General features: G+C 41.2%; 1 protein-coding gene across 2 annotated transcripts in view; it reads right to left on the bottom strand.

Moving 5' to 3' along the window:
- Window positions 1-24,291, bottom strand: part of CAH3 (Carbonic anhydrase 3) — a 32,732-nt gene extending 8,441 nt beyond the window's left edge. The window contains exons 1-7 of one of the 2 annotated variants that reach the window (XM_089729617.1): window positions 24,036-24,291; window positions 22,712-22,839; window positions 22,295-22,375; window positions 9,117-9,266; window positions 6,387-6,528; window positions 3,291-3,487; window positions 983-1,122 (exon numbers count right to left, since the gene is read on the bottom strand). In XM_089729617.1, the coding sequence (XP_089585743.1) occupies window positions 983-1,122; window positions 3,291-3,487; window positions 6,387-6,528; window positions 9,117-9,266; window positions 22,295-22,310 (645 nt within the window). In that variant the 5' untranslated portion in view covers window positions 22,311-22,375; window positions 22,712-22,839; window positions 24,036-24,291. Of the gene's footprint in view, window positions 1-982; window positions 1,123-3,290; window positions 3,488-6,386; window positions 6,529-9,116; window positions 9,267-20,541; window positions 20,792-22,294; window positions 22,376-22,711; window positions 22,840-24,035 lie in introns of those variants that run through there. The other variant, XM_089729616.1, reaches the window with a different exon arrangement.
- Between the last annotated feature and the right edge of the window lie 87 nt (window positions 24,292-24,378).

Here is a 24,378-nt window from a genome sequence, read left to right as displayed (position 1 = left end):
GTGACACCACTACAACAAAACACTTAGAGAGTCTAATGCGGTTAGTGAAGACAATTAATATTACTGCTATTCATACAAATATATCCTCATAAACGGCGAATATAGCATAGTAAATTTACTTTTATATATTACATTATGTGTGTTGCTCCTAGACCCTACTTCGAACTGTACTCGTATGTCCCAGCTAAGCCCCTACAACATATTAGAAAGTCGGATGCAGAGCTCCTACGAAACAAGCTGCGGTCAGTGGAGATACCGCCGATAATTTATGTATATGTCGGAGACGGTCATTAGTTTGGTAATAAAATGAAGCGCAGCACGATTTCCGAGAGACAAAATCATCATAATTATCATTATCCTGCCCTTCTCCCAGTTACCTGGGGTCGGCGCAACATGTTTTCTCCTTCCATACTCTTCTATCATATACCATTTCTTCGCTCACTCCCCTCTTACCCATATCATCTTTCACGCAATCCATCCATTTTTTCTTAGGTCTACCTCTTCCTCTATATCCTTCCACATTCATAGTTAACATTTTCTAACATATTCATTCCATATTCTATCCATTCTCGTTACTCCACACATCCATCGCAACATTCGCATCTCTGCTGCATGCAATCGCCTTTCATCATGAACATGATGACAACATGATCGTAATATCATCAGAACTGGGCTATCTTGGTGCTACGACAGAGCCTATCTCATGGAGGCGCGCATAGATGCCACTTCACTTACCAACCAGACTTTTTGAAGGGCGGTGCCTCCATCCTAAGAATTGTCATTTGTTTTCGTTTGCTAACGTCAAGACAAGATTTCTAAAATTTTCTAAGTCAACAAATGTGTTTGGTGTACTCACTATTTCTCTTAACTCAATCACCCTATTAGAATATGTCTACCACCATCTATCAGTCTTAATAATGCGGTTTCTCCGACATATATATCACAAGTTTGATGGAAATACAATATTTGTATTCTTATTTACCTGTTCGGAACCAATTTGTACAGGTTTCTCGTAAATGATCCAAGTGACACACTCGGTGTAGGGCGGTGTCGTCAAGGAGCCCTTGTAAGTCACGTAGTTGCCGATTTGAAGGTCTTCTCTGTCCATCCATAATAGGGATTCTGGAATATTTGCAACAAAATGACAAACACCACTATTTAAAATACTCCTGAAACTAGGTGTGTTGAATTATTTTAAGAAAATAGCACTAAAGCTGCTCATGACGAATGAGCGATACCTTATTTTCTGAAACACCGAATTTGGTAGTTAAGAACTTATGAGAGGCAAATCTTCCGGTTGTCGTGGCTTAAAAGAGGCACCGGCAGATACCGGTTTGCGCAATTGCTATACAATTTAGTGGCCCTAAGTATATATTCAAATACCCATATGGGTACGTACTGAAAGCCTCCTTTGATATTGCACTAGTTCGGCAGGCAGGGCGTGTCATTGAAAAACGAATAAATAAAGCTTAAATAAATAACTAATGGAATGGACATAATTCATGAAACCTTGAAACCATAACGACGTGCTACGTTTGTTAGTAAAATATTAAAAAGCTATATTTTAAGAGTCCAACAGGCGTTCCGTGTACAGCTGGCGAACGACGCTGGCTCCAAGAGTCACCTTTCTTTTTTACCTAAACAGGAACGCGGCCCAGGTCATCTTGTTGATGAATGTTCCCAACGAATATGACTTACGTACAATTTTGTTATAAAATGATGTGGCGCGCTTTAATAATAATGTATTTTTTCAAAATCTACTTATGTGTACATACATATATTTACAGGTATGACAGATCATGGTAGAGTGATGGAGATCAAATGATAAAGCTACTGATAACACGGTTTGGACTGAAGTATTTATTCAAACCATAGAAATTTTAGCGTGAATCGTCTGCGTTGAAATTCACTTAACAATAAACATCGGCGTATGGTGGTGCAAAGTCGCACGATCTCGCAATGCCCCACCGGGACGGAAATTAATTCAATAAAAACTCAAAGAATAGTAATTTTATTTTGACCACTCAGTAATAGTGGGAAGTAGTGGGAAGGTGGGGCACTCCACATAATTTAATCATTTCGAAACGAGAAAATACGAACGAACTGAAATTGTTTTCTTCGCGTGCTGAATCTCCTCGCCAAATTATACTAAAAATGTATAGTGACCATTCAATGAAAAATCAATTCCATATAGAATAAAACACAAATATAAATTTGTGGGTGGACGTCTTGTGAGAACGCATGAATGAGACCAGCAGATCGCCTGCTGGTGCCGCGAGGTAGACATTTGTATGTTCCGGTTTCAAGGTTGGGGCAGTCTTTATAATATAGTTGCGTCCGAGCTTCAATAGAATACTTAATAGGTGTTTACGATTTTAGAAGCCCGGGAGGGAAAATTGCTCGACACTTGACCCTTGGAATTTTTTCTGTCAAATCAGCAGTGGTATAAGTACTGTTAAAAATACAGGAAAACTCGGAAAAAATAAAAAGAAATACGATCGGAAATGTAACGAGCGAATTACATTATTTTTTGCTGAATTCCCAACTAAGAATTTCATTTTTGATCATTTAAGAAGCAATTCTTGATTCTAGAAGACAGTGTTAAACGAAATAGCTATAACCGAGCTTTATACCATATTAGATTAGATTACTACGTATCTTCCAACAAGCATGGAATAATATAAAATAAAGCAACTTATATAAAAGGTCAAGTTAGTGCAAAAGTTTCCTTCACTGATTCCTAAATGAGAAAGATAGAACACCCAATGCAAACAATCTCGGTAAAGTTTAGTTTCTTTTTATACCTTTATTACAGTCACTCCGGTTGTTAAGAACTTTTATGACCTTCTGATCAAGGAATACCGTTTATAAAATATTTAGTATAAAACTTATTTTTATTGACAGAGTTCTGGTTCTGGTCGTGCTGTTTGGCAAAGTCACCAACTATAATTGCACGAATGGCCTGCGTTGTGTTCAATGGTTCAGTAACAAGCAGATGTAGGTAATAAGCTTCGGTCGGCTTACTAGCAAAGATCAAAGAAAAGGAAATGACAAAGGGGCCCCGGAGCGATCTGGTTTGATCGCGTATCAGGGAAGGATTCCGCCTGGAAGTTCTTGAGTTAAAATGCTACGGGTGTGTTCCTACATTAGTGACCACCCGGGACTCTCTGTGCTGTAGCACGGGTCCCGGCCTCGATTCTCGATCGGAATCAACAACTGTCAGTGTACCGTATTTTAGGCGTCGACCCTAGCCTGCCAGGATTCAATATTTGTTCTTTGAAGAATCTTACCTGAAGTAACATTCATGACTGACTCCCTCTTCTGAATCCCCTCCAGACCTTGTACTAGTCTATCGAACCTCGGGTTGGGAGCGTCGACAGTCTCCAGGAGGAATCCGACCACAGCCAATCCATCGGGATGGCCCACCGCCGTCTCCAAGGATTCGTATTTACTGTTATAGTGGACGAAGTGGCATTCTGCGGCATACCTGAGCAAGCAGTCATTAAAGGTATTTAAAGTCTGTAATAGCTTGCGCTGTAGGTCAAGTTAGTTCCCAACGTGAAAACTCTGTACCATATCAACGTATAAAAATACAAATGTTTTAATAACAGGTTCTCGACTATCGGGGATTGATATAACTTTTTTCTTGTCGTTGGTGGCAGCGTATGGTTCATCTGACAGTAATAGCCGGGCATGACCAGGAAACTGACTACTGGTGTAGAATATTTTCCAATACAATGAAATAAATTCATATCTCTGCAGAATACCGGAACATTTATTACAGGGAGTTAATTTCGGAGTCGGATGATACGTGAGAATAGTGATATCTTAAAACGTATCGCGGATGCTCGCAAATCTCCGCAGTAAGTAAATAAGTAAGGATGTTTTTTTTTCTATGGTGCGAGAATATAAAGTAGATCACGGCATCATCTTAAAGAATTTCTGAAAATTTTCTGTGTGAGCTTTTATAGCAACCCAACGGCCAGTTGTTACTTGTTTTATATAATGCGACCATGTGACAATGTACCCCAACTTCGAGCCCGAGGTAATTAATAACATAAGTGATAATGAACTTAAAGGCTTGTTCGTTTCTGACAAAATAAAACATTTAAGTAGTTCTTAAATATTTTACTAGGGTTAGGTATTTATGGGACAGAAGTGTAATCGCGCGACCTCTAAATTCCACAAAACGGTTCGGGGCACAAGTGAAAATTTGCTAACAATTTCACGGATAACCACGACCTGAACTTTAATCAGTAAAAGTCACTTTACGACCCTGAACATGATGTCAAACTACTTGCGTAGCTTAATTGTTTAGGGGTATAATGACGTAAAGCTTCATTTAAAATATATCATTTTCTGCAAAGCTTATAAATAAATAAGTAGACTTCAGTTCAATACCATTTTGTCTTCAGTCTGTGAATCAATTTTCTTTTTTACACAACGTGTTTTAGTTTTGGGAAGAAAAATATTTAGGATCATCATTTTCATAATATTGTTATGTGGTACGTAAAATTAATCTGAATCATGAGGTCAAATATAGCTTATTCGGCGAAAAATTGAAGCACGGAATAGCTTAAACACGGCGCATTCAAATTTTGTTCTCGCCAGGCCGTTTATAGGGTGGTACAACACTTATGATCGTTTGCATTCCCTGGATCACCAAGTTGGCTTAGTAATTTATTAATGCAATGGCCAAACAAAAGGTTTGACGTGGAACTTAACACACAATCCACCGAGTTTCTCGCCGGAGCGTCTAAGGGAGAGTTGGAACCGTCCAACTCCCCCTTAGAAGCGGGAACCTCGTGGAAGTTCTAACAACCGTGTTAGAACTTCATCACTTCGAGAAGCTGGGCCCCCAACAGATGGCGGCGGCTGGCTCATTGAGTCGGCTCTAGCCAATCGTTAGGGGACCTGAACCAGTGGCCTTTAGCTGGGTGTGATGTGGTCCATGGCACTGTACGAGATTTCCATATGGACTCCTGCGTGTATGCGTATCGTTACCGCAGCACCTTCTTCGAGGCAGCGTGCGCTCTCACCGGAACGCCTTCCCTGTGATCTGGAGGTAGAGGCGCTCGCCAATGATTATGCATGGCGATGCGACCTCTGCAACAGGGGGAGCCACGTCCCGGCATAGGAGCGACCAGTGCTTGGAGACTCAGATCTCGATGATCAGCGAACCTATTGACTGGTTTTTGGACCGTCGAGGCGGTCCGTTCTCACGCGGAACATCGGGGCGCGGCGCGCTGCCTACCTAGCTATCTTCACTCTAGCGTGCTAAACATGGAAGCAGTTTTCCGGAACTGGAATGGAACCGGAGCAACCGGTTGATGGTGTATCGCGTTCCGACCTAGTAGTATGGTTTTGGTCCAGCCGGGTATACCGGAACGCCAGTGGCACCGCCTGGGGCAGCCTGGTGGCTGTCGTACCGAGACGGCCGACGTGTAGTCGTCGACTATCGCCTCGACGACCCGTCGGTCGGGCATCCTAGGGGTGGCGCCACGAGTCTGGTTGTAGTGTTGACCGCGGCCCTTCTTCCCTCCACTGGCTGAATTCTGACCCCGGCCGGAGATCGGATGTTCGGCGAGTGAAGGGAGCAAGGGGAGTCGCGCCGCCTAGAAGATTGTCGGCTCTCTCTGATACCTCTCATCGTTAACAGTGACCGTAGTTGTTCAGGATCACATTTTTATGTGGAGTGTATTTAAATGGTATGATCCCGGATATGTATTACGTATTATATATTTTATAAATACATGTAACCAGAATTCCTTTTCCCTTTCTCAACCCTTCTCTTCTTCAGTAAACTCTATAAATTTATCAAGACTAGACTATTAGCCCTTTAAGACAAGAGATAAATTGGGAGCTTAGTTCCTTCGGTTGTAGCTTTGAGTTCATAAAACAACGTAACGTATATTCGTTGTAAACTTTTATGTTATAAATGGACAGTAATTTATTTGATAGGCATATTATTCGAAGAGTAGTTTTGAGCGGACTGTCACGGAAGTAAAGTCTTATATTATAATTTCGTTTATAAGTTAGATCCTCTAGTTATTTATGAGCCTTAGTGTTAAAATGGATTTAAATAATGAAGTGTCAGTGATTGTTGGCGAATATCGAATATCGCGCGAACACTATTTTAGGTAATTTTTTACTATTAGTAGTGTTGTTTATTACGTGTATGGCGTGATCATAAAATTATTCTAAAGAAAGACATTTTATAACAAGTTTTTATGAAATCACTTGTACATTAAAATTTAAAGAGAATTTAAAGACAGTATATTTTTTTAAACAAGATTATAGTTTTGCTTTATATATACTTTCTCTATATAAATTTGGTACTGTATTTTAAAGATCATACTAAAAATATAAAGATATTATTAGCTCACCCGTGGCCATCGAGCACGTGCTCGCATCCGGTGAAGTCATCTACAGACCAGTGGAAGTGCATCTGCTCGAAGATATACTCTCCGATCAGGGGACCCCCGCTGAGGGTCGGTCGCACTGACGCGTCGTTGAACGTGAAATATGCTACAACACAAAATCTTCCTTAGCAACGGGTGTAGGGAAACAATCACGAAAACAAAGATCATATTACTAAACAATCGTGTTGGGTTGAAATAAATGTAATCTTCCGGAAATTATTACGGTAGACAGCGGCTTGGCTCTGCCCCTGGCATTACTGAAGTCCATGGGCGACGGTAACCACTCACCATCAGGTGGGCCGTATGCTCGTCTGCCTACAAGGGCAATAAAAAAAAACATTATAATTGTGTAGTAAAAATTTATTGCGGACGCAATGTATCAGATATAAAAAATAGACTTGTGTAGTCCGCGGCAGACACCCTCATTTTGGATTTGCTAATTCCGGTAATTTGAAGTTTCTAAAACGACAAGTATATAGTTCATGTTTATTTTAGCAGAAGTTTTTTTTTTTTGTACAAACTATAAATATTTAAGTTTCCAATTTCAAAGCAGTGACTTTCCGTTTATCAGGTACGTACGATACCGCCGTGTCACATCTTATACGTTATTGAAGGCCTAAGTTTGTATTTATTCGATTAAAATAGAGAATACGCCATTTCATCATTATTCTATTTTCTTTCCAACAACTTATCCGTTTCATTCTATACTTACTTCAACTATCACAAAAGCATTGTCATGAAGAAAAAAAAAAACAGCAATACAGCTATGAAAGGGCTTGTCTGTAAGTACGAGGATTACTGAGTTAGAGGGTGAAATAAATCCCAATAACATCTCGATTGACATCTTGAAAAAAACTCATCCATTCTGTAAATAAGGTTCCCTTTCCTAAATCACTAAAAATCATACATATCCAATGCGGTGACCTCGATGGAAATAGGTAAGCTACTCGTTCGTCTGTGTACAATACTGAAAGTACGTGTGCTATGAGAATATTAGACTTATTCCAAATCAGGGTAAGGCCATTGCCGCCCGGTCTAGCTTGTTACGAGAACAGTTTTTCGGCACGAAATCCTGGATTGTACGCCCCTAATGTCATTTGCGATGTATTTACGCTTTTAAAAGAATATTTATGTTATACCTATATCAATCTTGCGAATAATTTTTGTTCGCACTAAATCACGATTTTGGCTACCTCATTTATCAATGCGCTCTGATAAGATAAAACTGAAGTCTGTGTAGTTGTAACTAGTATGTACTAATAATAGTTTTCGAGTGCTTATTTATCGAATTAATATTGAAACATTATTAATAAATTATGTAGTATACTTAAAATAGTTTGTGATTACTCGTTATAGGTTATGCTTATGTTAGCATTATTTACGACGGGCATCATAATCATAAGTGCATAGAGAATGATTGCCAAAGTCTATAGTCTAGAGTTAACAAGCAAGAAAACGTAATAATAATATGAAACAAACTCGTTTTGTAAAAAGAGAAAAGGTAAACTGTATATTTTAGTCAGTCTGTATCTAGGGTGGTACTTATTCTATGGTCTGTGAGTATACAGTGGCGACTGCCCGCGTCGTCACCGCTGGACCTGACCGAGGACCAGAGCCGGCCGGCCTTATGATGAAGAAAAACGGAATTAAGCTATCTTTTTATATTTACTGGTGGTAGGACCTCTTGTGAGTCCGCACGGGTAGGTACCACCGCCCTGCTTATTTCTACCGTGAATCAGTAATGCGTTTCGGTTTGAAGGATGGGGCAGCCGTTGTAACTATACTGAGACCTTAGATCTTATATCTCAAGGTGGGTGGCGCATTTACGTTGTAGATGTCTATGGGCTCCAGTAACCACTTAACGCCAAGTGGGCTGTGAGCTCGTCCACCCATCTAAGTAATAAAAAAATAAAAATAAATTTAGTTATAGGCGTTTTTATATTAAGAAAATAATTTTTTGTTTTTTTTTAAACTACAGTTACATATTATCTCTAATAATATTTGTGTTTAATACAAACGTTTCCATTTAAAAGACCACCAAATGAACGATTAGCTTGTCTCTATCCACAACGCCTTTACCAACATAACATATTATACTCTGCTTTAGGCCACAATTACTTCTATCGGCAGCAAGAGTCAGGGCTATTAGCGGCACTCGGGGCTCATTGCAAATACATTGGAAAATGTTTACAATACTAATTGAATTAGTAGGTATCACTCGAAGTGAGACGTGCTTCTCAAGCTCACTATGCAACAGTGGGTTATACAAAGAAACCGTAACGTAAAGACTTTCCGCAAGCGTAAACGACATGTGATGAGTGTGTTGATGAGATCGTTTCTAATTAAGTTAAGTCTAACAACTTAGCATGGCTTAAAAAGACGACCGGTATCAAGAAGAAATAACAATCTAAAATGAAATTTTGATGACTCACATACTTCATTATAGAGGCCATTCATCAAAGTAATCATTAGGAAGTTTACTAGACATATTGATATGACAAGCCCACGAACCGAGTTGAGGTTGCTCGGATGGCCGCATGACTACACTGAGTGACTAAATTGTAGTTGCGTAATTAAGTTCTCAAATTTGACAGTACGAGGTAGGTATGCTAGAAGTGTATTAATCTAATAATGGCCTTGGTTAATTGCTTTAGGTGACTTACTCGTCTCGCAAATAGGTGAGCGGTTACATACCAGTAGATCCATTATTTAAAAGTATGGCGTTAGCGTTGCTGTCCCAATATCCCTTGAACTTCAGAGGATCGAGCGAAGACCAAGTCGGGCACCGGCTCAATGATATAGCAATCGGTGATTGTGAAGGCCTTAATCTTGAAATGTGCTCGGCTAAAATAAGAAAAATATATTACAGAACATGATAATCAGGAACAACATTAAATTATAATTCTAACTTTGGAATAAAAAGTAACAAGCCACGACATCAAGGCGTAAGAGAATGTTCAGTTTTAATGAATATCTTACGTTTACGAACTTATTAATAAACGAGTTGTAACGAATCCTATCTCGTCCTGTGATTTCTCTATTTCGATCGTGTTTCAAGCTGTAAGTCGGATAATTAATAAAGGCAACGCGTCGTCACTATTCCCAGAAGGCCGGTTACCAAACGAAATGATAATTAAAAAGTTTTCCTGCTCGAAAATGAAAACGTTTCCCATAAGGATAAAACTTTGAAAACATAACATAGCTAATTTATACCTAAATTGGCTCGTGGGGCATAGCATTACAATGGAAATGTCGCCACCCGCCGTGACATGAGACATGAGGTTACAGTTCTATTCTGACTGTGATGTGTAATGGCGGAGCGGATGACTGCTTCAAGAAGAACAATCGGACGATGGTACCAGCCCGGGCGGCTCCGCGCTACCACGAGTAGTATGACAACGACGTACGACGCAAGATAAACGATTTGACGATTTGTAACGAAGTCTGTATTTAGATAAGATTTTTTTAAGTATTTATCTACAAAATATAATACAAATATTTATATTTTATATTTATCTACATGTGTGTATATGAATATCTTTTCTGATAAAACGCGATTTTATTTCATTTGAAGTTCTAAATATAATTTAATCTATATATATAAAAATGCATTGCTGTTCGTTAGTCTCGCTAAAATTCGAGAACGGCTGGACCGATTTGGCTAATATTGGTCTTGAATTATTTATCGAAGTTCAGAGTAGGTTTAAAAGGTAGATAAATATGAAAATTCTCGGAATTAAATAAAGTTTAGGTCTTTTATTTATCGATTGAGGCACTACGAAGTCTGCCGGGTCAGTTAGTAATATACCTAGTCAGGTCATAAATTCTGTCACATGTTTAATGTAAAATAATTGAAACAAGTTTATTCATTATGTAACCATTCATATACCAAAATGAACTTAACAAAACATAGATTCTTATGACACTAAAGTTTATTCAAAATGACCTCCGTGATTTTGAATACAGGCCTTCAATCTGCGGGGCCAGTCGTCTATCGCAGCACGAACGAGGTCCATGTCAATATCGGCGGCTACCTTAATCAAGGATGTCTTGAGTGACTCCAAATTGGGATGAGGCTTTGAGCACGCCTTTTCCTCCAAGTGTTGCCATATCATATAATCTAACGGATTCAAATCTGGACTGGAGGAGGGCCAGTCTTCGTGCCGGATGAAGTCGATTTCACGCGCCGCCGGCCAGTCTTGTGTGCTCTTCGCTCTATGAGCTGGCGCCGAATCTTGTTGGAATACCCAGTGCCTGTTATTGAACATGGTATGAGAAACAGGTTCCACAAGGTTCGTCAGGACTGTATTTTGATACACAACTGCATTCGTTTTTACACGTTTTTATACTTATGACCTGACTAGTTATATACCTAGTCAGGTCATAAGTATTGTCACACAGTAAAAACTTTTCTTTTAGAATGCTGGCCACAAAAAAGTTTATAGAATTCGAATTTCGAATTGTTCATGAAAATAAAAATGTATACTTTTAGAATTTTACTCATTTTTAAATATGGAGTGGACGCTTAAAGAAGACCGTGTTGCAGTTATTGCGTTGCATCGTTGCGGTTACGCGCCAATTCAAATTTTTAACATACTGAAATTTTTGAATATAACCAAAAAATTCGTTTATCGTACCATCAAACGATACAATGAAGACTCTAGTGTAGATGACAGGTCAAGAAGTGGTCACCCTCGGTCTGTTAGGACTCCAGCAGTGATAAAAGCTGTGAAGGCGCGAATTCAAAGAAATCCCAAACGTAAGCAGAAACTGTTGGCCCTTCAGATGGGGTTAAGCAGAACCACGGTGAAAAGGGTGTTAAATGAAGACTTAGGGCTTCGGGCATATCGAAGAAAAACAGGACATCGTTTGAATGCTCGTCTAATGGACCTGAGACTGAAGAGATGCTGCGCTTTGTTGAAGCGGTACGCGGGAAAAAAATATCGGGAAATTCTTTTTTCGGATGAAACAATTTTTACCGTAGAAGAGAGCTACAACAAACAAAATGATAAAGTGTACGCACACAGTAGTGAAAAAGCGAGCAACCGTATTCCGCATGTCCAACGAGATCATTTTCCATCCTCGCTCATGGTATGGTTGGGAGTTTCTTATTGGGGCTTAACAGAGATACATTTTTGTGAGAAAGGTGTAAAAAGGAATGCAGTTGTGTATCAAAATACAGTCCTGACGAACCTTGTGAAACCTGTTTCTCATACCATGTCCAATAACAGGCACTGGGTATTTCAACAAGATTCGGCGCCAGCTCATAGAGCGAAGAGCACACAAGACTGGCTGGCGGCGCGTGAAATCGACTTCATCCGGCACGAAGACTGGCCCTCCGCCAGTCCAGATTTGAATCCGTTAGATTACAAGATATGGCAACACTTGGAGGAAAAGGCGTGCTCAAAGCCTCATCCCAATTGGAGTTACTCAAGACATCCTTGATTAAGGCAGCCGCCGATATTGACATGGACCTCGTTCGTGCTGCGATAGACGACTGGCCGCGCAGATTGAAGGCCTGTATTCAAAATCACGGAGGTCATTTTGAATAAACTTTAGTGTCATGTTTTGTTAAGTTCATTTTGGTATATGAATGGTTACATAATGAATAAACTTGTTTCAATTATTTTACATTAAACATGTGACAGAATTTATGACCTGACTAGGTATATATATTTTATAACGTCATTACAATGAGGTTGTTAAGAGAGTTTTAACTATGAATATGAAAGGGCTTAGAGGAAGAGATGAACTTAAAAAAATTGGAGAGATTGCGTGAAAGATGATACCTATGTATAAAAGGGGAGTGAGCGGAGAAATGGTATATGATAGAGGAGTATGGAAGGAGAAAACATGTTGCGCCGACCCCAGGTGAGTGACTGGGAGAAGAACAGGAGAATAATGATATTTTATTTTTTTATTTATTTATTTATAATGTTATAATAATTTTTAAAGCAATAAATTTTGTATTAGACAAAAATAATCACATCGCTTGGTAATTACTCTGTCTACAGGTTGCACCGTGGTTGATCGAAGGTTGCACCGCCTTTATTAAAGAGGATGTTAAAGTTTTGATAAGTAAACTATTCGTCACTACAACTATCATAATTCATAGATTTACCAGTAAAAGTCTCGGTTGTTTAATTGACAAAATGATGTTTAGAATCGGCAGCCCTTTCCTCGTTAATAAACTGACAATGTGATAAGAAGAAAAGCAAAAGATAGAGTCAAAATAAGGTTCAGACAACGCGACATTATACAATAAGAAGGCGCTCCAAAGATACGAAAAACTCCTTTATTTGAAGTTAAAGAAGAATATAAGAAAACACAAAACAAAATTTGGAATGTTAATGATCGATACCTATATTGTTTTCGGCAGAGTCATCTTGTGTCTTCTTGTGGTGGTTGAACACGACTGAATAATAATTAAAAAAACATTTTTTTTAATAATTATTAGTAAATCGACATCATACAGAAGGACTAAATAATTGAGGAAGAATAAATAAATATACATTTGACATTATGGTAAAATATATTTAATTGTCAAATGTTAACAAACATAAATAGGTACATAATATGCTCATTCTTCACCGTAAATCCAAGTATGCTATTAAAGACGATAGAAGAAATGTGTAACTGTTGTAATTGTGGGAACATCGTTATGATTACAATATAGCGGTAACAAGATGATTTTATAGAACGTCTTTGACATTCAATTACCGTAACTGAGTGCTGTGATATAAATGTAAACCAATAAAGCTGTGGGTGCTGCAGATTGATTGACAGAATCGCGTACTGAAAGTACACACGCAAACCAAAATCATAAACACGATGACCTTTTCACCTAGGACAGTGGACCTAAAAATAATAATGTGACCTTTTCCGATTTGACAGTATAATCACCTCATTGGTCTAATATTCACAGCACATCTTCTGGTTATTTATCTAGCAAAAATAGACCCGATCGATTTGTGATTTGATAGTTGGTTTTTATTTAAATGAATATTTGTAAATTAACAAGAAATATGTTCTCCATGTACATACTCTTTGGAGCGTTTCTTAATGCTTATAATGTTTCGTCAGATGTGAAAATGGTTAAAGGAAACGTCAACGCCAAAAAACTATGGAGTTCCAAACTAAAATCGCAAAATTGTAGGTCATGCTTTGATTACACGATTGCTACCACTGGTCTCTTTTTTTCCCTACCTAATCGTTGATAGCCTAAAGGGCTATTCCAACTTCGCGCTTCCAATTAGCCCTATAAATAACAGTGCTTCGTTAAAATATCTACCACCGGATCGGAATCGCGACCCACTGAGAAGATCCGGCTAGAAACTCAATGTGTTGTATCTATGGGCTAGTTCGCATGTCGAACTTTTCGTCGGGGTCGACGATTTCGACGAGGACAGTGACCAGTGCTTGAAGAGCCTAAGAGCACCACACCACTTGTCTCAAGTGAAGTCTCGCGCGCAGCACGTATTTACACAGGTCCAAGTATTTTTGCTCGATTTAGGAAAACAAGACTACTTGCCATTTCTAATTTTATTTTAGTAATCTTGTGCTTAAATTAATGAAACAGAAATGTACGGAGAAGGGACGAGCGAGGGTGTCGGGTATTCCTGTTGCGATTAATAATTTATGAATTCTCTTCTTCATTTTCGGGAACAGTTGGGCTCAAACGTACATTTCTCGATGGTTCCATAGAGACTAAGAAAATAATCTCAAACAGAAAGTAAACACACACGAAAATGTTCCATTAAGGATTCAATACTTTCATCGGCTGCCCGAAACTATATAAACAACCTTTTAAAATATATAAATTAACCTAAACATGAATAAACATGACGTAGACAATAATATTACTCTTTTCAAAAAAGTTCTGATATGAATAATATTTAGTTTCAGGCTTCAGCAACCTTCTGGTGTGTAAAATACAAAATAAAGTCTGTTGGAGCAGCTTTTTTTTGAAGTGTATATAAAATATGTACAATTTACAATGTACGTAGATTGTATTAGTTGAGAGTGAAACAAAAACATTGAATTTTAGTTGTGGTTCTTAATGTTTTAATTATTCTTAAATTGATAGGACACTGGTAGGCGTCGGAACAACAGACAGGCTGTTCATTGTAATCTCAATTTTGCCGGAGTTAATAGATTTCACAACGGGGCTGCCTCTGCACAACAGGGGGCCTCAAAAGACATAAGATTCCGATGATAAAATGTCAATGCTATAGCCTCAATGATGCTTTATCTCACTCTATATAAATGCATACGCTCGAATGCGTTCTTGCTTCGCAGAAGAAAATGACAGAATCCGAGATTTTACAATGGGCCAGTAGCCCACGTTCTCGCAACTCGTTGTCAAATAAACTATTAAATAAGCAAAACGTTGAAAATGATAAAGTAAACGCGACCTTACCCATCAAAATATGTACTTGTCGATGAAATTTACCTCCGAAAAATCATAGGACACAATTTTTTTTTTAAATTAGCGGTTTAAAAGGTCTGAAATTCTCCAGACAAAATAACTAGTGATTCGCTAAATAAAATTTTAACTTAAAAAAATACGAGTTAAATCAACGGACGGATAATATTGATGGTCCTGCAAGTTCGCAAGGGGAGATAGTACACAGGACGGGTATACGGAGATTTTTTTACAGGGAAAAATCACCGTACCAAAAACTCCTGACGTTCATAGCCGGGGCCCGACCCGGACCGGGCCGAAGCCCAGTCGGGGCCATTGAGACGGCGGGACAGGATCGACGTAGAGCATATTTTATTACATCCATCCCGCCGTCTGGGGACGCCAGACCGGCGGCCGCCGCGACACGACCACGGGTTCCCTCGGTCGACGGGCCGGGAGCCCGCCTTGATGGCGCCGCCCTGCACCTTCCCCCGGTGCGGTCGGGGGAACGCGGCCTACCATCACTCGGCTTCCTATTACGGGCGAATACACCGAGCACGCTGCCCTACGCCTGGATTTCTGCGTAGTAAGGAGAGCTTTGCCTCACTGGCCCCGCTGCCGCTGGTGGTACCGTCATTTACTACAGAAGAGTCCTGCATTGCGTCCCGCTCGATCCTCCCGCGCTCGCTAACATCGAAGCATCAATATGTCGAATCGCACTAACGGGACACACGCCAATCGTTATAGCGTCCGTTTATGTTCGACCTGATAAGATCGCTTTAAGAGTGATTTCGAGGCGCAGCTCAGCATGGGAAGCTTTGTCATTCTGGCAGGTAACCTAAATTGTAAGCATATCAGGTAGAACTCGCGTACCACAACCCTCAACGATAGACGCCTGGGCGCCTTAGTTGATGATCTCGCTTTCGATATCGTCGCTCCGCTAACCGCGCGTGTCGCGCATATCGCGCATCGCCCGGATGTATTGGATATAGCATTACTAAAAAACATAACTCTGCGCATACGTTCGATCGAAATAGTTTCAGAGTTAGACTCAGACCAACGTCCCGTCGTTGTGAAGGTCACGCTCCCGATTCCGTTCCCGTCACAAGAATTGTGGTAGATTAGCACACGCTGAGCTACAGCCTAGCTGAATCTGATCCACCGTCGCTCCCGTTCTGTCCGGACTCTACCTCGTCCCCTCAAGACATCGTTGAAGCGATAGACATCGTAAGTCATATATCACTTCGACACCAGATAGGTCATCGCAACAAGTTGTAGCGGAGGACTTTTTTCACCGCTTCAAATTACCTGACAATCTTAGGGAACTCCTTAAAGCCAAGAACACCTCAACGCGCACCTACAATAGGTATCCTACCGAGGAAAATCATATTCGAATCATGTCCTACAACGCGAGGTAAAGTCTCGCATCGCCGAAGTCCGAGATGCCAGATGGTCTGATTTCTTAGAAGGACTCGCGCCCTCTCAAAAGTCTCCTTACTACCGCTTAGCTCGTACCCTCAAATCGGATACGGTAGTAACTATGTCCCCCCTCGTAGACCCCTCAGGCCGACTCGCTGCGTTCGATGATGACGAAAAAGCAGAGCTGCTGGCCGATACATTGCAAACCCAATGCACTCCCAGCACTAAATTCGTGGACCTCATGCAGAATTAGTAGACAGTGAGGTCGAACATAGAGCCTCCTTATCACCCGTCACTCCGATGGAAGTTAAAGACTTGATCAAAGACCTACGTCCTCGCAAGGCTCTCGGTTCAGACGGCATTTCTAGCCGCGTCATTAAACTTCTATCCGCCCAACTCATCGTGATGTTGGTATCTATTTTTAATGCCGCTATGGCGAACTGCATCTTTCCCGCGGTGTGGAAAGAAGCGGACGTTGTCGGCATAAATAAACCCGGTAAACCAAAAAATCATCCGACGAGTTACTGCCCGATTAGCCTCCTCATGTCTCTATGCAGACTGTATGAGCGTCTGCTTCACAAACGTCTCAGAGACTTCGTCTCATCCAAGGGCATTCTCATCGATGAACAATTCGGATTCCGTGCCAATCACTCATGCGTATAACAGGTGCACCGCCTCACGGAGCACATTTTCGTGGGGCTTAACCAACCAAAACCGTTATACACGGGAGTTCAACTTCTTCAACGTCGCAAAAGCGTTCGACAAAGTCTGGCACAACGGTTTGATTTACAAACTATTCAACATGGGCGTGCCGGACAGTCTCGTGCTCATCATACGGGACTTCTTGTCCAACCACCATTTTCGATAACGAGTCCAGGGAACCCGCTCTTGCCCGCGACCGCTCACAGCTGGAATTCCGCAAGGCTCCGACCTCTCGCTGCTTCTATTTAGTTTACTTATTAAGGACATTCCTCAGTCGCCAACGACCTAGTTAGCTTTATTCGCTGACAACACAGCTGTTTACTACTCGAGTAGGAACAAGTTCCTTAAAGCGAGTAAGCTCTAGAGCGCAGCCGTGACTCTCGGACAGTGGTTCCGAAAATGGCGCATAGACATCAAACCAGGGAAAAGCTCATCGGTGCTATTTCAAAGGGGAAACTCAACATGCATTTCCTCCCGCATTAGTAGGAGAAATTTCACACCCCCGATCACCCTCTTCGGCCAAACTATTCGCTGGGACGGTCAAGTACCTAGACATCACCCTGGATGCATCCATGACATTCCGCCCGCATATTAAAACAGTCTGCGACCATGCCGCGCTTATTCTCGGCAGACTCTACCCCATGATATGTAAGCGGAGTAAAATGTCCCTTCGGAACAAGGTGACACTTTACAAAACTTGCATAAAGCCCGTCTTAACTTACGCGAGTGTGGTGTTCGCTCACGCGGCCTGCACACACATAGAAACCCTCCAATCCCTACAATCCCGGTTTTGCAGGTTAGCCGTCGGGGCTCCATGGTTCATGAGGAACGTTGACCTACACGACAACTTGGGCCTCGAATCAATCCGGAAACACATGAAGTCAGCATCGGAACGGTACTTCGATAAGACTATGCGTCATGATAATCGCCTTAACGTTTCCGCAGTCGACCGTCGACGCCTTAAGCACGTCTTTACGAATCCATCATATCCAATAACCCTTGCATTAGACGGCTTCAGCTCTAATGCGAGGAACAGACATACGGACCCTGGTAACTGTACTCGTCGAACTCGGCAAAGAGTTCGACGTGCAACCTAACCTAAACATCAGCCCTCTGAGTTTCTCGCCGGATCTTCTCAGCGGATCGCGATTCCGATCCGGTAGTAGATTCATTCGCGAAGCAGCTGCCCTTGAGCTGTTAGGTCTCCTTCGGAGGCGCTCGGGTAGCTGCTAGCAAATCCCACCCCTCCTGGCTGAGCCTTTGCTCGTCCACCTGCCATGGTGAAACTGGAAAGGCCTCCGGGCCACCAGTAATCTCTCAAACCTAAAAAAACCATTTCGAAAATCACACTAATGTAAATGCATATTCATAGATTTGACAGATATGGTTTTTATTTTATAAAATTAGTCACTAAGCAGTCAAAATAAACTTTTTTAAATACATCACTGCGTATTATCGAAACGATAATAATTAGTGACCGCTCGCTTAACCGCTTAAAGCGATATGGCGATGTGGCGATGTGGCGATATAATCACGTCCGCTACCGAACTGTGATTGATGGTCCGCACGAACAATAATTTCTCATTGGGGTTTGTTCCACGCACGATTAATGAATAATACGAACACCGAGCCTTCATTACGGAAAACAAATTTACATTATATCATATTTATTATAATTATGGACGGTATCAATACAGTGTTGTAGTAAAACTTGATATCAGCTCCATACTGAGGTCGTGATTTTAACTTTTTAAGTCGAATATTCCAAACGGCATTTCAAGCAAGTGACAAATTTGGCGCGTGCCAGTACCACTGCCGCAAAGTAATTATTCGTCCCGACTTTAAAAGCAGGGCAGTAGTTACGTGTTATTGTAACAATACCATTAGGACTTCGACCTTCAAAAGTCTTAGGGTGAGCGGTTTTATTCACGTCGTGGTAAGTGATACCGCAGGTATTGTGAGCCCGTCCCTCACAAATGCGGATAGAACACAACAATCAAATTATCGCGCACGGGACTTATAAATTTTATGATAACAATTTTGTAAACATGTTTCAAAGTTATATTTATCTTCTATGGGCATGTAGCCTTAATATAAAACTGTTACGGAAGTGTTATCTGCAAATATAAATGAAATTAAAGAAATAAAATTGAAAATCATGTGATTGCTGTATTCCAAATGATCGAACTTTTTTGTGTTTGATGCCAAGTGTTTTTCAGACCTCATAGACATAACGACGGGAATGCCGAATGAGACATGAGCTCAGCATAGGTATATTTATGCTTCACTTGCTACACACGCTATCTTCATGATGATATAATTGCACAGTGAATACAAATGATAGTCATTAAATAAACGCGAGATATAACTATAAAACTGTTTTCTAAACAAACAAATATAGTATAATGTAAACTAAACTTCCCATGTTCAATTCATTGATTTCTCTATTGTAATTACACTCGAATAAACAATACAAAACATATCAGTTATCCACATGAACGAATCCGGACTCCAAAACATGTATTGTTGTTAAGTCGAGTGTTAACTTTTGTCAATATCTTGTTTAATATTAACTGATGAAACTAAGCTATTTAATCAACCAGTGTTCCGGTGTGGAAATCTATTTTTAACATTACTACTATTCAATTTATATCAGGCGAGATGTGTAGGTAAATCTATATTAAATGGTTGAATGTTTTTGGCTGATTTTAATGCGGTTAATACTGCAGTGAAACAAATAAAAGAATCCCTTGTAATATCCGCTTGTCCGCATGTTTATTTTGCTTAGATAGGCGAAAGCCATCGGTCCCACGGATATTAATGCCGCCACTAATTGTAAGACGCGAGTTCGAGGTTTCAGCTGTACTGTATATCAGTTGCTCCACCCTTCAGATCGGTACGCAGAACTGCTTCACTGCGGAAGTAAGTGGGACGATAGTAGATACTGGGCGGCTTATCCACCGGTTCATGTTGGGGGTGCCCTCATGATTCGTACTCTTAAATAGTTCGTTCGGACAGTGGACCGAGAAGTCCGGTCGTCGTAGTTTTCGCTAACGACCAATGGCTTGGAATCAAAAGAAGAAGGGTGCTGAGAAACGATGGACTTGGCGGCGGCCCATCGCCACCGCTCGTGCGAATGTCGGACGCGGATTGTTGACGCGGCAAAAAGTTTTAATTCGTTCCATTACGAAGTGCCCCGTCGCTAACCTTTTACGCTCGGGCTTCCAGTTCTGATCTGATTGCCTTGTGACCCAAAAAAGGATTCACCATCGATTATCCGTAAAATAGATATTGCTAAGCTACAAATAAAAGAACTGTAAGCTTATGTTACGTGAGCCACCTGCGTGTAGCTACGCCGGGGTGTCTTCTAATTTGTTATGTATAAAAAATATATTAATTATTATTTAAATCACAACTTTTCTTTTTTTTATAAATAAATAATCACAGACTCTAATTACCAACCTTGTTTTCCCGAAAAGTTCCCTTACATGTCGTGTTAAGTAAATATTACAAGCAAGAATATTAACGAAACATTGCGAGTTCAAAGATCAACTTCGCTAACACGGTTTAAAAAACAAAAATAAAATATTTTACCATCAGAAGAAGTTTTCTTCGGTTGAGCGCTCAGAAACTTTGGATCGATTTTCACTGTCCTGTTGTCCATCTGATCGTGAATATTATATAATATAATAGCAATTTTAAAATTGAATAGACCTGCGTTCGATGTGTTTGACTTCCTTATTGTGTAAGAAATGTTTTTCGATACTAAGTATTTTTGGGTGAGATTAGATAAACCTAATAGATATAGATTCTTTGCGGATATTATTTGCTTCGTCAACTAAAATATGTTATGTATTACGTAAATTAGTAGTAAAGAATAATATTATTCTGTATACGAGTCCGTGCCCTTTTCCTGAAACTATTGCGCTCATCGAGGTGAACTTACTCGGATAATTTTCCTGGAGTTCATCGATATTTCAAGGTGGCTTTATGTTAGGATAAGTTACTCCTTGATTATTATTTTTTCCGGCTGGTGGCCGATCCTCCTACAAGGTCCCCGTGCCTGAGGGCGCGTGTGGTATGTGGGATTGGCTCGCGACTGCGAACCGCGAGGCCAAGGGTGTTTTTAGGGCCCTACCGCACTAAGTGACTCCCTTGCACTCTTAAACCCAACGTCCGGTCTCCGTCCGGAGTCACAACCCGGTCAGAGTAGGGGGGCTCTCACAGTCAACAGTACAAACAGACTCGTGGCGCCACCCCGAGGACGCCCGACCCCGGTCGTCGAGGCGATAGTCGACGACCAAAAACGCCGGTACCGGCGATGCCGCTGGTGTTCCGGGATACCCTGCTGGGTCAAAACCAGCCTGCTGGGTCGGAACGCGATATACTGCCGACCGAATTGCTCTTCCACAGCATGTTCTGCGATGACAGCGACGACGACAACGCGGACCGCATCGCAGGTCGTAGGCGCCGATAGGTTGTCCCATTCTCCTGGTGCCAGCACACTAGAGTGACGGTAGCGTGCAGTGCAGCCTCAACCCCCTCAGGTCGCCCCGTGACCATCACCGACTGCCTCCTCACAAAGGGTGGAGCTGGACGAACGCCCTCCTCAGTCAGTCGGAAGTGAAAAGTCCGGTCCTATTTATGCAACGAGGAGGCAGCGCTGCTCCACGAAAGCAGGGCAGTACGCGAGTGTGTGTTCCACCATGTGCTCATTACAGCCACTACAGTGATGGTACTTTGGCATCCGGGCGACAAAGTGCAGTGCAGCTGCGTCGCTTGGAAAGCGAGACATCTTCGGTAGCGATTTACCCAGTCCGAGAAGACCGGGCAGATCGCCACAATGGTCCGTCGCCCGTTGACGGGGTTCGCCAGGTGGCGAGACCACGCCTCGAGCACGGCACGCCGAGATTTAAGCTTTCGCGCTCAAACCTCCGCTGTACAGGGACGCGGCTCACACCTGGAGCGGAGATCGGATCGCCACGCGTAATCCGCAGCGAGTGCCTCCGCTTGCAGGTCCCAGGGAGGTGTCCCAAAATCGCAACAGCTACGGTAGCTAGGAAGTAACTTACGAACCCTAAGCACCATCAGTACTATGGCCACTCTGTAAGCAGTGTGTGACAGCAGAGATAAATGGTGAGATGAAGAGAGGAAAAAACAATCGGAGGGAGAAATAAATATAGGGAGACAAGGTCGTCTCGTACTAAGAGGTAATCGAAGTTTAGAAAGATATTGGGGACGTTTACTTTGAGTGATAATATGGGATTCACAATAACATTAAAATAAGGAGATTCCTTTCAGCAGAGCACCCAACGGCACCACTCCATGAAACACAATATAAACTTACCCAAATTATATTTCATTACATTTCTTTTTTTTTGTTATAAAAATCGCATTATTTCTGTTTCCGTAAAATCCATCCAGATTTCTGTGAAATAATAAATATGTATTTAATTCTATAAACTAGTAAACATTAAGTAACTTTTGTATAATCTATTTTGAATGAATATTATCGCCCAATCGTGAGACCGTTTTGAGGCATCAGCCTTCAGACTGCAACGTTTCACGGCCGAAATAGAAAGAGCAATGGTGTCAGCCGAATGGACTCAGAACTTTATTTATTTAGTATATAAATCAGTAAATAATCTCACTGCTCACCGGTACCGAACTGAACTCACTATGCATGACACATCCGAGTTACAGGTGTCTTTCATCATTCATCGTTATCACTGACAATATGTACTACTTTAATGAGTTTTCAGACCTGGCGTATTCAGGGATGATCACCAACTGTAGTGGACGTGTCTTCATCGTCGGGTGTGGTTGTCGTGGAGTCGTTGGCTGCAGGTATTAAGGTGAGTCTGACTATATGTCTGATACAGTGCAGTATTGCTGAAATAAATTAGTTGTCAGTTTTAGACCACATTTACCTTTCTCGTACGACTTGGATACGTCAGTGATGACACGTGACGTTGACTGTAAGAAAGCATTCGAATGTGTCAACTGGGGTTGGAGTGGGAAGTTCTACAAAAGTTTGGGGCTGCCAAATCATCTCATGGCCCTACTTCGCAACATATATATGGCTCAAGCCAGGGAGTCGTAAGAGTCGATGAGACAGCTTCAAAGCCTTTTAAATTTCACTAAGGAGTATGCCAAGGTTGCATTTTGTTGCCTCTTCTCTGCAACACCCATGGAGAGCACATAATCTGACGGATCTGCCAGAATTCGTAAGATGCCAGAATTAAGTCGCCGTGGCCTAAAGTATAAGACGTCCGGAGCATACGTGTTGAGCGATGCACCGGTGTTCAAATCTCAGGCGGGTACCAATTTTTCTAATGAAATACATACTCAACAAATGTTCACGATTGACTTTCACGGTGAAGGAATAACATCGTGTAATAAAAATCAAACCCGCAAAATTAAAATTTGCGTAATTACTGGTGGTAGGATAGGACCTCTTGTGAGTTCGTACGGTTAGGTACCATCACCCTTCCTATTTCTTGAAAATCTCCAGCCTGCGTTATGCCGACGATACTACTCTTCTTGCAGTAAACTTAGATCGAATGGAGCAGATGAGCAAGGAGATGGGGCTTTCCAAAGCCAAGGTCATGGTAGTAGATATGTCTGGAAAGTTAGAACTCACTGGCGCATTGAACCTAGAAATAGTAGATAACTACAACATCAGTAACAATGGCTTTCGATTTGATCACTCAAAGCTTCAGACCGTAAACGCATTGACGCCTTTGAGCTCTGGTGCCGAAGAAAGATGCTCCGTATTAGTAGACAGTATTTAGAACTAACGTCTCAATTTTGTAGTGTTGTAAAGTGGATGGGAAAAGATTTCGGGCTTGCGTCCAATAAGTTGGTCCAACCAGATCCGCACCACTCTTGATTCCACATTTCGCCTTCAACGCCGTCAGAGACAAAAACAAATGAAGAAAGATCCTGCGAGAGAAAGAAATACCGAAGGTGGTCATGACCCTTAGCATTGAGGAATACTAAGGAGGAGGATACCTTTCTCATCATTTTGAGAGCTCGGGAGCTTTTAAGCATTTTTATTCATTATCCATTTAACAATTAATACTCACGATTCCGGTCGTAATCTGGTTCACACAGGTATGACAACATAAAGAAGCAAGGACAGAGCAGCTCGTAATGTTTGGGTATTGAGCGCATGCACTCTCCTTAAAAACATTGTAATCTATCATAAGTGAACTTAGTCCGTTACATTAGCCCGTCAATCTATCATGTGCGTCCATTGGGATTAGTGATTATTATATTTCGCTGTCGTAGAGTTCAGTGTCAAATTTATCGATGGATCACGAAACGAACGTGATAAGATACTAGATAGAGCAAGCATGCCTTTGACAGGAAGAGACTACGTCGCGTCATAAGGAACTTTTTCACTGATGCAGCTTGTATAATAAGAAC

The sequence above is a fragment of the Bombyx mandarina genome, chromosome 09 (genome assembly GCF_030267445.1).
Source record: "Bombyx mandarina strain Sakado chromosome 09, ASM3026744v2".
Taxonomy (NCBI): Eukaryota; Metazoa; Arthropoda; class Insecta; order Lepidoptera; family Bombycidae; genus Bombyx; species Bombyx mandarina.
The sequence above is the reverse complement of the archived record's forward strand: the minus strand, read 5'-3'. Positions and strand labels throughout refer to the sequence as shown.